Source organism: Vombatus ursinus, unplaced genomic scaffold (genome assembly GCF_900497805.2).
Source record: "Vombatus ursinus unplaced genomic scaffold, bare-nosed wombat genome assembly UNPS02014870.1, whole genome shotgun sequence".
NCBI classification, from domain to species: Eukaryota; Metazoa; Chordata; class Mammalia; order Diprotodontia; family Vombatidae; genus Vombatus; species Vombatus ursinus.
Window position 1 is genome coordinate 69,229 of NW_020954648.1, and position 15,271 is coordinate 84,499.

General features: G+C 40.7%; 1 protein-coding gene across 3 annotated transcripts in view; it reads right to left on the bottom strand.

The window, feature by feature from the left end:
- Positions 1 to 700: 700 nt before the first annotated feature.
- Positions 701 to 15,271, bottom strand: part of CEP41 (centrosomal protein 41) — a 30,605-nt gene continuing 16,034 nt past the window's right edge. For all 3 annotated transcript variants that reach the window (XM_027842270.1, XM_027842269.1, XM_027842268.1), the window contains 8 exons: positions 12,177 to 12,238; positions 10,477 to 10,546; positions 9,405 to 9,543; positions 6,275 to 6,426; positions 5,791 to 5,858; positions 4,446 to 4,560; positions 3,848 to 4,063; positions 701 to 3,129 (listed from right to left, as the gene is read on the bottom strand). In XM_027842270.1, the coding sequence (XP_027698071.1) occupies positions 2,945 to 3,129; positions 3,848 to 4,063; positions 4,446 to 4,560; positions 5,791 to 5,858; positions 6,275 to 6,426; positions 9,405 to 9,543; positions 10,477 to 10,546; positions 12,177 to 12,238 (1,007 nt within the window). In that variant the 3' untranslated portion in view covers positions 701 to 2,944. The remainder of the gene's footprint in view (positions 3,130 to 3,847; positions 4,064 to 4,445; positions 4,561 to 5,790; positions 5,859 to 6,274; positions 6,427 to 9,404; positions 9,544 to 10,476; positions 10,547 to 12,176; positions 12,239 to 15,271) is intronic.

Genomic DNA, 15,271 nt, shown 5'->3' on the forward strand with positions numbered 1-15,271 from the left:
TAAACAGACTTGAGGATTTCAGTTTGGTCTAAAATAGCACCATGGAAACAAACGCTGAACACCTGTTGAATAAATATATTTGTTTTCTTTTTATTCTTATTTATTCCTACTCTGATTGTGACTTTTTAGGTGTGACTTTTTTGGCTAAAAAAACCAAAACAAAAACAAAAACAAAATAACTCCAGGTATGGCTTTTGTTAAAAAACAAAATACAAAGAAGAAGAAGACAAAGACAAAGACAAAGACAAAGAAGACAAATGAGAAGGAGAAAAAGGAGAAGAAGAAAAAGAAGAAAAACAAGTAGTAGTAGTAGTAGTAAAGTACCACTACTTTTTTTAAATCAATATTGATAAAGCAACTTCCATCCATGGAGTTTCAAGTCCTATGCAATGACAGCTATTAACCACATGGCATATTGAAACACTAAGACAAGTAATAATTAGCTTAAGGTTGCTCTCAGTGAGTGAGTAAAGGAGCATGTTAAAGAGCCCCAAGTTCAGCTTAATGGATGGGGCCATAACACACTGGGTTAGAATTGAACCTGGGCTCACCTCTCTAAGCAAGCATTCCTTTCTAAGCACTAAACAATATGAGGTACTCCCTCACACTGCATTAGTCTAATAAGGACAAAAAAAAATTGTCTCATCATATTGGACGAGGGAGGCTGGTATGTTACAAAATATCAATACCAAACAACAACTTAATTGCTGTGCATTGTACTTTAATCTTCAAATAATCTTAATCACACAGATATCATTGATCAATTGAACAATAATACAGCACACCAATAAGCTAATGAGAAACTATTAAAGGGAAAACATTAAAAACAGCTGGAACATAAAATGAAAACTTATTCAGAATGTCTGACAGAAACATTTAAGGTGCAAAATCAGCACAGATCTTTTGAGGCCCAGTTAATTTAAAAGCCCTACCAAGAGAACCAGAGTACTATTACACCTATGCAAAAATATTTATTAAATACATTCAACTCTGCAAATACCTCCGAAATTTAAAACATGCAACAAACTTAAAAGGTTCAGTTGACCTACTATAAAAATATGTACAGATAATAAAGTCTCTAATAATCTAGTGTCATGTGGTTATGGGAGCAAATGAGAACAAAGGGGAAAACTGTGACAGGAATACACTGATTGACTTTCAAAATGTGGGCAGGAAGATAAGGAGAGCTCCTGACTGGCCACTCTCAAATGGTAGAGTAGTGAGGGTTTTGTTCTGCAGCAAAATAGATTTTTTTTTTCTTAAAAATTATGTTAAATGGCTGAAAATTTTGTCAATGCTTGGGTAAGACAATTTTCTCAAGAGTACGTAGGGCTAAAAAAAAAAATGCCTTTTTCTACCTGTGCCTTAAAGAAGAAATAAACACTGTAGCATTTTGGCATCAGCTGAAAGGCCTATCGAGGGTCTTAGGCAAGAAGTTTCTAGCAAAATATTGGCTGAATTTTAATAAGACAATTCTTGAACATTTTCTCAAGCATGGCTTGACCCCGCCTTCTTCATAATGTCTTAGATTTTCTGATTCCTAAATCCAGGAAAATGCTATATTTAAGAAATGAAAACAAAGGGTGACATTTTAGCAGATTCTAATTCAGATAAGCTGTTTTCTCATAGGCCTCTCTGAAATACTGTCTAACTGTTCATTTGATCCTCTTACCCTCGAGGGCTGTGTCCCTGGGGAACTTTACTGTGAAGAGAAAAAAACAGAGGGTCAAGGCAAAGCAAGGAAAGGAAGACAATTTTTCATTTGGATTTTGAAAAATCACATTGCCATGACAATTATTTCTATATCAACGCTAAAGATTACATTTCAGAATCCCTTACCTTTACCCCAAAGTCTTCTTGACAGGCTAAAAAAAAACTGATTAGTCAGCTACCTAGCAATTCAGTTAATATTGAATTAAAATTCCAGCCTAAGCCAGAACCAATACTCTCATAACTCCACAGTCAGAGCTCAACGATGGAAGTGAGAAATTAGGGAGAAATTGGACAGATTATACAATTCAACTAATACTGTATATTTGGGGCAGGAAGCAGGATGCAAAAGGGGGCACATAGGATGCAAGCAAAGACCAAGGAGCCGGAGACTCTGACAAAGAAATATAACCCTTCCCTCCTCAGCCAGAAGCTGGTGATGATTTCAAGCAGCCCTATTTTCTACTGCACTAACATGAACGAGTCTAGTAGGAGACTGCCATTTAAACCCAATAAAGCATTTGGGTTCTCATGCAGTAACAACTCCTCTGTGCTATGATGACTGAGAATCATCACCAACGTCCGCTCCAGAAAAATGTAATGAAGAGACAAGTCCTAGGGAGTTTTAGGGGGCTATTCCACTATGTCCTCAAATGTTTGGGCAAATCAATACCCATAGCCACCAGCCCCCAGATCCATGGCAGGACCTGCATCCTGTGATGAAAAGGTAGCTTGCAAGGAAGCGGGTCAACATCTGGTGTGGAGGTGGCTGGCAGGATGTACTCTAAGAATCACCAGGAGCTCCTGGGATAACTCCTAAAGAAGTCATCTTGAAAGCTTGGTTGAAGATTCCTTCATAAAATCAAGAACAGTAAATGGCAAGAGAATATAGTTGGGAGTCACCAACCAGCAGATGTGAATGAAGTATTTACAATATGAGGGGAAACCAGGGATACAGATAAACAGACTGGAGCACACCGAAGACAAAAGACACTAAAGAGAGTTCTTTTCCTATCTGAGTTGATGACTTCAATACTCTGTAAACAGCAGGGAAGGGACTAGAGCCTGTCACGCATCTCTATTTTTTTCAAGGGTCATCTGTTAACAGTCCTCTCCGAGGAGGTCTCCATTACACGTGTCACTGTCTGTCGTCTGAAGAAGTTTGTGAAAATTACCAACTTGGGAAGTGCTTAGGGGTTCCCATGAACAGGAAATAATTTATTAGACAAGGTCTTTACTTCCAGGGTTTGTTCTGAAGGTAGCCGCTGCTAAGCGAGCGGGGGTTCAGATTGCTGACCGTGTTCCCGGAAGACAGGCTCTGACTGCTGCGGACACTCGTAACCTTGGCATCCCTTCCAGAGGAACTGCCCCCTGTGACCTTGAGATCCCTCACAGAGGAGTTGCCACGGCTCAGTCGGCCTGGAAAGGAGAAGGAAGAGGCCATAGCTGAAAGCCTGATTCTGTGTACAACGTCCTGCATAGACTCTTGGGCTAGGGAGGTCCTACCCACAGGATCAGTGCTCCGTGGCCATCGTACACTCCCTACTCACAAAGGAAAGACTAAAAGAACACAAAGCAGGCAGTAGGAGGATGTGTGGAGAGTGCTCTAATGAGGAAGCAAAATGAAGTTAAAAACCCTCCAAAAAAAGGAGTCATTAGAAAGCCATTCTGTCTCTTTTCAGCCAACTCAGGCCCTGCCTGGAGGATACATGTCAAGTGAAGCAGCTGAACCAGATGCCCTCACGGGCCCCCCATGATCTCAGGAGATGCCTAGTCCGCTTTAAGAGGCATCCGTTATCCCCTGCCCTTTCTGCCCGCATTTCTGGGTTGATTCTGTGCAGACAGGCTGGGGCTATTCCACCTTCCTGACACTGCTCGTCCTGAAGCCCAGCCCAGCCCCAAATACTGTAAGAACCGACATGATCTGGGAGAGACCAGGCTTTCTCATTATGAAGTCATATTCAATCCTGAAGTACCGTAAAGAGCAAAGTGAGAAGAACCCAGCTACTCTAGCAAACAATCCGTCTGAAGAGCAAGCTGAAAATGAAGGGAATGAGGAAGATTTGGATTTTTCTTAACATCATTCCTAGCCCAGCTATGTGACCGTGTGGGGTATGCATGCACATACAGGTCTTACCAGGGGTTTCCAGGGGAACTTGCTCTTCTTCTAGATAATATTCTATCTTTTTTAGATCTTCTGGGGTAAATCTCCACTTGTTCTCAGCATACAGAGTCGGCACTTTGGGGCTGGATCGCTTTCGGGCAGACCCAGGAGTTGGTGCTTGCTGGCAGTTCGGTGGCAATGACCCAGTGATCAGTCCCTCGGGGAATTTCTGGGCTAGGACTTTCAGACCTGGGTAGAGATCATTCAAAAAAGCACTTGGTATCACAGGGCACCATGTCAATCCCTAGAAGAACCTCTATGTGCATTACAGGGTAGAGGCTAATGTGTTAAGACCTGCAATCTTTCTCAACTGTTGAAGTATCAAATCAAATACCACCAGACAACTTAAGTTCTTTTTGGCAGTCTGAGGAATTCTAATCTGCCCTACCCCAGCCCTGGCCCTTTTATTCACTGGGGTTCAAAGCCACAGCAATGAGACTTGTAGGAAAATGCAATTCTCAGGGTTAGAGGAAAAGGGAATATGGAGACTTTCAAGGAGGTGTGTACAAATGCTGTTTTGAGGCCCTAATAAGAAACAAAACAAAACAAAATAAAACCCCATTCTGCTCACCTCCAGAGAGCATGAAGAGGTTCTCAAATCCTCGTTCGCACATGGTGGTGGCTGCTTGGCTGGCCAACCTCTCGTCATCATCGTAGAGGATGATAATCTTGCCGTGGGCATTTTTCTAAGAGTCAGATTAGTTAAGATTCTTACAGCCTTTAGTGAGTACTTTTTAATTTTAAGTAGAAATTAACTGAATTGACCTCTTCAAAACCAGAGTGGATGACTCCTCAACTAGAGGAAATGTTTAACATTTGGACACTGTCAACAATACAGATACCCAAGAGCACCTCAAAAAATGTATCTAGAAAACTTATTTAAGAACCTATTTAGAAAAACCTGTTTCCTGTGAAGACACACTTGCTGCAGCTATCTGATTTACTGAGTCATGGCAATCACTCAGGGGAAGGAGACAAGTAAAGGCCATGGCTGGTGCCCTCTATCTGTTGTCCACAGTCCAAAGGGCAAGATGCATCCTGAGCAAGTGCTGGCCTGGGAACTGAGGACTCAACCCTTTTCCTGAAATGCTTCCTACCTATTTCTCAAATGAATTAAGTTCACCACCTTAGCACGAAGCTCAATCTTCACTTAATGCCTTGGACTGAATGTTGGCTCTCGGCAGACCAGAGATATCAGTTTTACAAATTTTTTTTTTTTTTAGCTAGGCAATGGGGTTAAGTGACTTGCCCAGGGTCACATAGCTAGTAAGTGTCAAGTGTCTGAGGCCGGATTTGAACTCAGGTCCTCATGACTGCAGGGCCAGGACTCTATCCACTGCGCCACCTAGCTGCCCCTATAATTCTTATTATCAACTAATAAATCAACAATTATTTATTAAACATTTGCTACGTGCTAGGCACTATGCCAGGCCCTGGTAATGTATGTACAAAGAACGAAACAATCCCTTCTTATAAAGAGCTAACATTCTAATGGGGGAGTATATATCTATGGAGTAGAAAAAAATGTTTTTGAAGAAAACAACAGGTTGTGAAGGTCAGTCTCTGTCAACACAGCAGGTGGTTTCACCCTTCAAAACATTTGTTTCTGCCTTATTGAGGGAAATTGTTGAGAAAAGCACTCTGAGTTGGCCGCCAATGAAGCAGGCATTTCCACCTGATTTCGCCCTGAACAAATCTAGAAAGGGGGAAAAATAATTCTATCTGGCATAGTATAATCTGAAAGTATCTTGTGAAGATCCAACAATCTCAGAAGCAGCAAATAGGACCTGAAACTCTTATATCAATACCAATAGCAACCCCTCCGAGCTCCCAGAGCACATGCTTGATATTAAAAACAATTACTTCTTATAACACCTAATACACCACTTGGATCCTCAAGAGGCTTTGAAGGATACATACTCAAGAATATCATTTGAATAAGGGTTCATGGTTCTAGACAAGGTGGCAATTGGATAACTGTAAGCTGTAATAAAAAGGAGAAAAAGTTTAGGAAGTTAGTATTTATCTGAGCACAGCTTGGACCCAGCTGTCTTCCTAGTCAATTTAAAATTAAAATGAGAAATAGAAAAAAATGCCTACTCCAAATTAGCAAGTAACGGACCCAAAACACTTCAGGGAAAGGGATATGATAAGCAAATTCTGAAACTTCCTCAGCTGTGCCCTAACCTAAAAAAAAAAAAAAAAAAAGGCTCCCTGCCCATTGGCTCCTCTTTGGACCATGTGGAAAAATGAATCATAAATTTCCTTATGTGCAATTTCCCACGATGTGATTTTCTTAATTGCCGAGTGAGGGACATTTCAAGGCTTAACAACTGATTTAACATTAACAACCAGATCCATCCCCTGAACCATGTCACCATGTGACTTTCTCTTTCATACCTCCAACAATATGGCACTGATTGTAAGAATCTCTATCTCGGACATCTAGCAGCAGGAAGGGACAATCGGGATAAGGTTTGTCTTTAGAGTTGGGCTCTGTTTTCTTCAGTGACTCTTTGTCTAGGTCCAGTTCTCCAACACCACTGATGACGCTGAGAAGGGAAAAAACAGGCCGGTGACCACCAGGGTGGTGCTCCTTAAGCAGACAGAGACACAAATGCGAAATGCCTCAGATGGGGCAAAAGGATGTGGCAGCCCAGAAGACTGTAGATACCCATCCTCTCACCACCGCCGGCCTCAATATCAGCACAAAGAAGAAGGGGCGTCGATGTGGTGACATATGTTATGCGACCAGCGTGATGGGAGGGAACAGACACTGAAGGGCACATGCTACCACCAGCAACAAGGGCAGCATTCACAGAAAGAAAGGGGAACAGTTACTCCAGTGGAACTCTGAAGAGGTCGGGGAAAGGAGCAAACAGAGAAGGAGGGGAGTTGAGAGGGAAGGAAAAGATTTTTTAAAAATAAAAGTATAGAAGTGTTTATCTTTTTGTTCTGTGACATCCTCTCCTGCTGAGGTCTTGCCTCATCAGGGTGCAGAGGTGACCCTTGGCTCTGGAAGGGTTTGCCAGGGAAGCCCGAGAGCTCCGGTGGTTCCTGCTAAGCTGGAAAGAGGATGAATGCAAAGGACAACGGGCTCTGCTCCTCACTCTTGTGAGAGGAGCAGCCTCAGTCTTTCAAAGGGATTCTTTCACGGGAGGCTGGTCACCAGAGCGACTGGTGAAATCTCATTTCTACAGGCATACAGGGATTAAAACCTGCAGGAGTGGTAGGAATACCTATCTTCACAAACCACAAGAAACCACACTGTGAATATCAGTAACAACAACAACAATAATAACAGCTTACTTAAATATTTATGTGGGGGTACCTATATATTTATGTGTGTGGTCTAGCCAAGTCATATGTAAGTACTCAATATCTGCCACAGATATTTCTATGTAAGAGGCAGCAAGGTGGCACAGTGGATACAGCACTGGGCCTAGGGTCAGGAAGACCTGAGTTCCACTAGCTGTGTGACCTTGGGCAAGTCACTTAACCTCTATCTGCTTCAATTTCCCCAAATATAAAATGGGGATCATAAAACTGCACCTACCTCATAGGGTTTGTGAAAAGCTCTTAGCACAGTGCCTGGGCCTATAGTGTTTAATAAATGCTTGTTTCCTTCCTTCCTACTTTTCACCACATGAGTAAAGAAATACTAGTTAGCATTTACATAGTGTGTTGGGATTTACAAAGCATTTTACACAAATATCATCTCATTTAAATTGAAACCCCAAAGTGTACGGTACTTGTGAATCCCAGAAGAGCTGGGATGAGAATTTAAGATGTCTCCATTAGGTTTTTTAGGGTAAGTCACAAAGTCACTATGTCACGGGAAGAAAATCTCCCTGAATGGTCTTTGAATCAATCCTGCAGGTAACACGAATCAGTGTTCATGTCAGCACCAGATTCACCAGTAGCTTCTGACCACTAGAAGCAAAGGCTAAGTAATGATACACTTCTTTTGAAACAAAAGACAAGGATCATCATTTCTTTGGTGAGGCAGTGGGGTGTAGTGGTTAGAGAGCTGAACTCAGAATCAGGAAGACCCAGAGTCAAATCCTGGCTCAGGTGCTTACTAGCTGTTTAGGAACTGGTTGGGGAAGTCACTTTACTTCTGCTTGCCTCAGTTTCTTCATCTGTAAAATAATGGGATTATACCTGACATCAGAGGTCCTTTTCAAATTCTGTATCTATTATTTTATGATCCTAGGCAAACTAGTAAGATCAATGGACCAAACCACAGAAACGTCACTGTTACCTATATTTCCCTTCTCATCTTACGGAACCAGAATTCCCACCAAAATTCAATAAACTTAAAGATTATATAGTAGTTATGCCTTCAAACAAATATATGGTCCATCTTTTGTTGAGCCACAAGAGAACAAAAATTCACAGAAAGTGGATTATATTATACTGCCACCGAAGCCTGAGGATTACGGCTTCTTCAAGTCCACGTCAGTCTTTGTGACGGCGGCAGGAGGAACCTAGGAACAGTAACACCAGCTCTCACCAGGGAAACGCTAATCTTCATGGCCTTTTCACACATTATCTCATGTGATTTTTGAAATGACCCTGTGCGACTGGCAGACAGGGCAGGAAGTTCTGATCCACATTTTGCAGATGAAGAAGCTCAGATTTGGAAAGGTTTAAGGTCACATAGCTAGGAAGGGACGGAGCCAGGATTAGAACTGAGGTCTTCGGGCTCTTAGTCCGGGATTCTTTTCTACTACACCACAGTGTCTCAGATGAAAACGAAGATCATATCAACAAGATTATAAGAAGACACAGAGAATCTACTATCATTAGGACCTGTGTTTTTGCTGTTTATCTAAAAATCGGGGTGAATTTGCACTGTTCCACTGATAGGAGTTTGTAACCAACATCAAACACATGGCACCCATTTATGACATATATGGTCAGATTTAAGGTTGCCATGTCACAGGAAGGCCAGAAGGAAGGAAATAAGCATGTATTAAGCACCTACTATGTGCCAGGCACTGTGCAAAGTGCTTTAAAAATATTATCTCATTTGATCCTATGAGGTGAATGCTATTTTTACCCTATTTTGCAGTTAAGAAAACCAAGGCAGAGAGAGGTAAAGTGACTTGCCCAGAGTCACACAGATAGTATCTGAGGTTGGACTGGAACTTGGGTCTTCCTGACTCTAGGCTCAGTACCCTCCACGGCTCTACCTACCATGCCTTAAGACAGATTATGAAGGACAAGCCAAGAAGCTGCTAGAATGAATGGAAAATAAGCCTTAGAACTGAGTTTTCCTCTTTGTGAAGCAAATATTGTACACAAGACACCGGCTCTGTAGAGTTTATGGGCTGAAAGCTGCTGGCTGCCCTCGCATTCTGATCAGCTGCCTGCCTCGGGGGGAAGGGGAGGAGCAGCCAGAGCTGGGTGTCCAGGCCCAGGCAGCATCCCCCCCGCCCCCATGAGCTGCAGGAAGCAGAGGAGCTATGGAAAAGTTGTGGCCAAAGGCAGTGGGATGGGGGGGTCTGGGGGAGGAGGTGGCTACCTCTGCAGCGTTGAGCGGCTCAATTCCCCAGTTCCTGCATTGCTGATGAACTGGATGGGGCTGGGTGACTTCTCAGTGGGACTGCCTTTCCCATTGGTCTTGTCTTCAGCATTAGGAATAGCGAGGGCAGAATTATGATCTATGGAGAAGAATGAAAGTGAGTCAATACAGCCAGGTGAGATCTGCATGTTCCTCACCCACCCAAACTGTCCTTTCACAGCCACAGAGGGGCCAAGCTGAAACGGCACTTCCTGGATTCAGTCAGTATTTTTGAAACACCAAACACTACTCACACATCGTGGGCTCCTACTTCCTAACACACTGTTTTCAAAGACACCTTTATTTCCTAAAAGGAAATAGCGGTACCCCAATGTTCTTATGCTACAATTTCAACCTTGAGTTTTAGAACCAAACTTGGGGCTGCTTATGTAACCGGAGTTAAAATTGGGGGGTCACCCACATGAGGACACTCCATCAGTGCCTACCTCAGCTATAAAGCAGTCTTTATTCTTTTGGAGTGAGTGAGACTCACTTGCCCAAGACAAATCCCTGCCCTTTTCAGAGTCTCTTCAGCCTTTCCCAGGGAAATAACAAAGTGGCACGAACCTGGTGTTCTCTATGGGCTCCCTAGGAAACCTGCCCATAGTGAACTTTTTGGCCTGCCTCAGTCTTTAACAACTAAATGCTTTCTCCCAATAAAAAAGCGGTCGTTTGACTGATAGCTGCTCCAGGACACAGAAATGAGATTATAATTCTCTAAAGTCACATCTATAAGGGTACAACTGATGGGTTTTGTTCTTTACTCTTCATTTGAGAGAATATCTAAAACACATCTAAATATTTTAAGGTAGAAATCTCAAAAAAGTGCAAAGTTACAGAGATTTCTAAAGATGCATTTAGAAAGAACTGTGAAGTTACCATTCAGCACTTTTCTAAGGGTAGGAGGAGCTCCTGTTATAAACAAACATGCCCTGACCCAGGATCCCTAATGGTGTTACTACAACAGGGGATCACACTGGATAGGGGCTTTTCAGTCAAATGTTGCCCTAAGAGCCAGGACCATTGTTTTTACCTTCTAGTCTTTGAATCTCTTCTGCTGTCACTTCTAGCGTTTGATCAGACAAGGAAGCAACTTGGATGACCTAGCAGAAGAAGAAGAATGAAACTGATAAGTCCATCTGTTTAGACAGTTAAATTTATTTTTTGGAGCCAGTGGAGAAAGGCTCTAATATTAAAGCACCCTTCTTGTTAAAAAAAAATTCTCAATATCCTCAGGCTCAGCCCCAATCCTAAGTCCTAACTGAGTGTTTGTTGTTCCCTTACGAGGTTCTAGGGATGGTTATTATATTTCCAATACTTACCCTAGAATGAACCCTAAATGCACAGGTCTGATCATGCCACTCTCCTGAGTGGCTCCCAATAAGCTCCCAATAAGTTTCCTCTTGCATATAGGTTCAAATATAAACTTCTCAGTTTGGATTTTAAAGCCCTTCACAACATGGCTCCAACATGCTTTTTCTAGGCTTGTTATATACATGTACATCACTTCCCTTTACACATTCTATGATCCAGGCAAGCTGGATTTTTCTCACCCAACCTTCCGTCTCCCACCTCCAAACCTTTTCCCAGGGTTCTCCACCACCCTCATCCCATGCCTGACATGCACTTCTTTCCTCACCTTAACCTCTTAAGGTATCCTGACCCTACTTCAAGGTTCAGCTTGAGCACCACCTCCTATATGAAATCTTTCCTGATTTCCTTCAATATGACCTCATCTTTCCCTATATTTTGTATACACTCATACATGTACATGCTGTTTTCCCAATACAGTATCAGCTCCTTAAGGGTAGGAGCTGTTTCATTATTGTCTTTTTATCTCTAAGACTGAGCACAATGCCTGGTACTTAATGAATGACTTGTTGGCATAATTAATTCAAATATTCCACAATAAACTTGAGAGACCAAGCAAAGGGATTCCATAGAAGCAGCACATAAGCAACTTTGAAACTATATCAACCTCTGTATTCTGACTCTAACATAATATTATATGCAATAGTATGACAGGATTGCATTCAGTAAATATAATTAAGACTTGACATTACAGTAAATATAATTATTACAAATAATTCCCAATTATGTTTTAATCCAGTCTGGATCATGCTTGGTATGTTTAACACCTCTGATTTGAGACATTTGTCTTGCTGAAGCAAGATAGGCCAGATGATCTCCGAAGGCCCTTCCCTTTGTTGTCCTTGATTTTGTGACCATGGTAGAAGAAAGAACAAAAAGTGGTCACAAACTGGATTAAAATATAATTGGGAATTATTTGACAAGATAAACAATAATACAATAAAACATAGATAACATCACATTTTTAAAACAAATTCAATATGCAGTCCACAGGGATCCATATGTACAAATCGGTGGGCCCTGTTCCTGTAAGTTTGACACCCCTGTTTTAAAGCATCCAGAGCAGACCTGGAGACCTAGATTTTAGCTATTAACTCTAATGTACAAGAAAAACAAAAACCTCAAACTCCGAATAAGGCCACTTTCAAAGTAGGAAGCATGATATTGTACTTCACAAGCTACCAAAGGGAAAGATAAAGTTACATACACAATATGAAAAAATGAGTCAGCCTAGCCATGGAATAAGAGTCAATGGAAGAACCCAACTCTCACACACTAGATTCCAAATCTGAAAGCTCATTTCATGACATTGGACAAAGCAGTGGTTTTAAAATCCAACAAAAGACAGACAACCAAACTCACCAACTGGGCAAAAGTTGTAACTTTCAGTCTCTTGAAAAGCTCATCTTTTTTGTATCTATAATCTGAAAAACAAGCATGAACAAGTATTTTTTTTAATGTTATTTTACCCTTTTCTGGCTAAGTCAATTCTTTGCAGCCATCAAGGTATACAGAGTATTGCTTCTCAGTAAAGACAAGCTTATGAATGGATAATTAAAATTAAATAGCCAAAATCTTAAGAATACAAACTCTGTCCATGAGACAGGGTATTATTTATAAATGGGCATTATTTACAAAGCAGCAATTGGTGCTTTGCCGGTAGTAGTTTCTCTTCTCTCTAATCCCACTTAAGAACCATAATTGAGGCACCCATGCAAATTCAGAGGTCTCTTGACAGTTTTGAGCTCATCGAGTCATAACTCAAAGGCTTATGTGTTTGTAGTTTCAGCAAATCAAATCAGCTGCACCTTTTACGCAGAGTTTCAAGATCACAAACTCAATCACAGGAAATCCGGCACAGCCTACATAAGTTTAGGTTGGTGGGATGCAGAGCAAACTCCTTTGGGTCTTCTCTGATGATTGTGGCCACCCTTACAAGTTCTAAATATTAAATTCTCCCCCTTTTTTGAATTTTTGCATTTGCCATTACGACTCCTTAGACAAGACTAAAGAATTACTCAAGGTCAGCTGAACAACTGCTATTTTTGACTGGACCACAAATGGTGTATCAATTCATGGCATTTACTGATAAAGAAGGATTAAACCTATTTAAGATTATATACCTGGAATTACTAATGCTTCCCAGGGATGATCTGAAAACCTAATACAGATGAAGCTGCTATTTTGTCAGAAGATAGCTTTGTTCTAACAATATGCAAAATAGAATACCTACCTTGGATAGAAAGTTATAAGGCTAACAGCCAAGAAATTAATTATATTAATAATCAGATTTCTACTAAAATCTCAAGGTTATTTCTTATTGGAAACTAGAGTTCCCTGGCTCCCAAACATCCTAAAAGAGCAACTGTTCCTGTAACTTGGTTTCCTATATAACAGGCTAAAAATTACGGTGTAGCCCCTTCTTGATGTAGCAACCTGAATAAAAACAAATTCCTAATTCTTGCCAAAACATAGGTCCAAAAGGTTGGGCCTCTAAAAAAAAAAAATCCAGCTTGCCAAACACACAGCATCCTACTAATTTATTCCCACTGACTCTGCAAAATCAATGAGGTAAGTCTTAGTATTGAAATCAACCTACAGTGAAAGTCAAAGTCACCAGAGCACCAGTGATGCTCTTCTGGAATGGTAACATAGTTTTGAAATGCTTCTTCTACTGTCCTTCATATCCTAAATGCAAAGGACAAAAAATGGAAATTTCCTTTAAGTGAAATGATGACTGCTGTCATCAAGAAAATAGACTCTGCCATCCATCCCTCAATGTTTGGCATAAGCCTCAGAAAAAGAGAATTTTTAAAAATACATTTGCACTCTTCTAGTCAAAGGTACTAGAAAAAAATAATCACATTGATTTATTGCATTCTGGCCACATACCTGGTTCTGGTTTAGAAGGACACCCGCCATTTGGACTTTCTGACATTATTATTCAGATATTAGATTGAGCTTAAATATTTACAGTGAATTTAAAATTAAAAAAAAAAATTATAACTTGGAAAGCCCCAACAGTCCGTCCTTCCAAGAGCGACCACAGCTTTAAAAATGGACCTGCTGCTAATGTGGCTTCTCTCAAAACTCTGTGCTGAAGACAGATAATCCCACTTTCAGATAACATATCAAGTTCTGATTTTAAAGTAAGTTTGCATTCTAAGTCTGCTACTCTCAAGTTACTGGAAGCACAGGGAATTGATTGTCCGGGGTGTTCCATGCAGCATCCAACCAGTGTCATCTATCCATGAGAAATCAAGGAGAGGCTTTATAAATAGCCAATAGACACAAAGTCCTTATTTTACCCAGGTACCGCTGACAGTATATTCAGATGACAAAGCGTTTTCTGTGCTTGGAGTGTTCAATTTGAGTTGGCTATTAGGAGAGGGAAATTGGACTCACAGTGGAAGGCTGAAATCAAAGGAAGCAAGAGAACAAGGTTTGTGGTGGAATTGCAACAGAAAGACATGGCATTTCAAGTAATCTGAGTCAAATGATTAGTTCACAGTGTTGTGAAACAGGTAATATTCTCCTTCCTTTCTACTCAAAAGAAAACCTCCAACTCTAAAAGGGGAAAGAAAGCAAAGGAAACATCTTCCTAGACTTAGTTCCAAAAACAGATTTTAAAGTAATTCTAGTCCGGTAATCGGCACGAAGTGGTGTGGAACAAGGCGATATTTACCTCCTGTCTTGCTAAAAGGAAATGCCATAACTCTAAAGAGGAAAAGTGAAGGAAGTACCTTCAAGTACTCTGTTCCAAAGGTATTTGGGGATATAATTTCCATTTAAAATTTTGTTACAAAAGAAACAATGCTGTAACAACACTTACAATTGAAATGTTATTTTTTTTTACAGGGATTTAAGCAATCTAGAAAAATTCCTATGAAGATAAGGTTTCACTGCGGATTTGAGTGTCTTCCCCACAAAGTCTACAGTGAAGTACTTCCAATGGACCCGAGAATGAGGGACTACAAGCCAACACTGACACTGTTCAATTTGCTTTAAATCTCACCAGCTGAACCAGGCACGACCAAAGGGAAACAAGGGTGAGTAAAAGAGATATTGAAAAGTTTAATCATTCGAGATGTTCTTCTTAATGGCATTCTTTTAAATGCTGATCTTAACAATGGCCCCGAAAGAAAAAGTTGGCTGTGAACAAAAACTATAAAAATGACTGCCCTCCACGTAGTGTAAGTAAAGTGCAAAGTAAAAATCAAAGCAATCAATATTAAGAAAATACCAAAAAAAAAAGTAGGAGAGGGGAAAAAATGCAGTGATAACAAAAAATTTTGTACTATACCCAATAAATTTCAGTGAAGGTACTGGTAAAAAAATAAGTGTGTACACATATATATTTATGTATATTTTATATACGTGTGTGTGTGTGTGTGTGTATATATATACACATATATATAGTATGTGTGTGTATGTATTTATGGAGAGAGAGAAAGAGA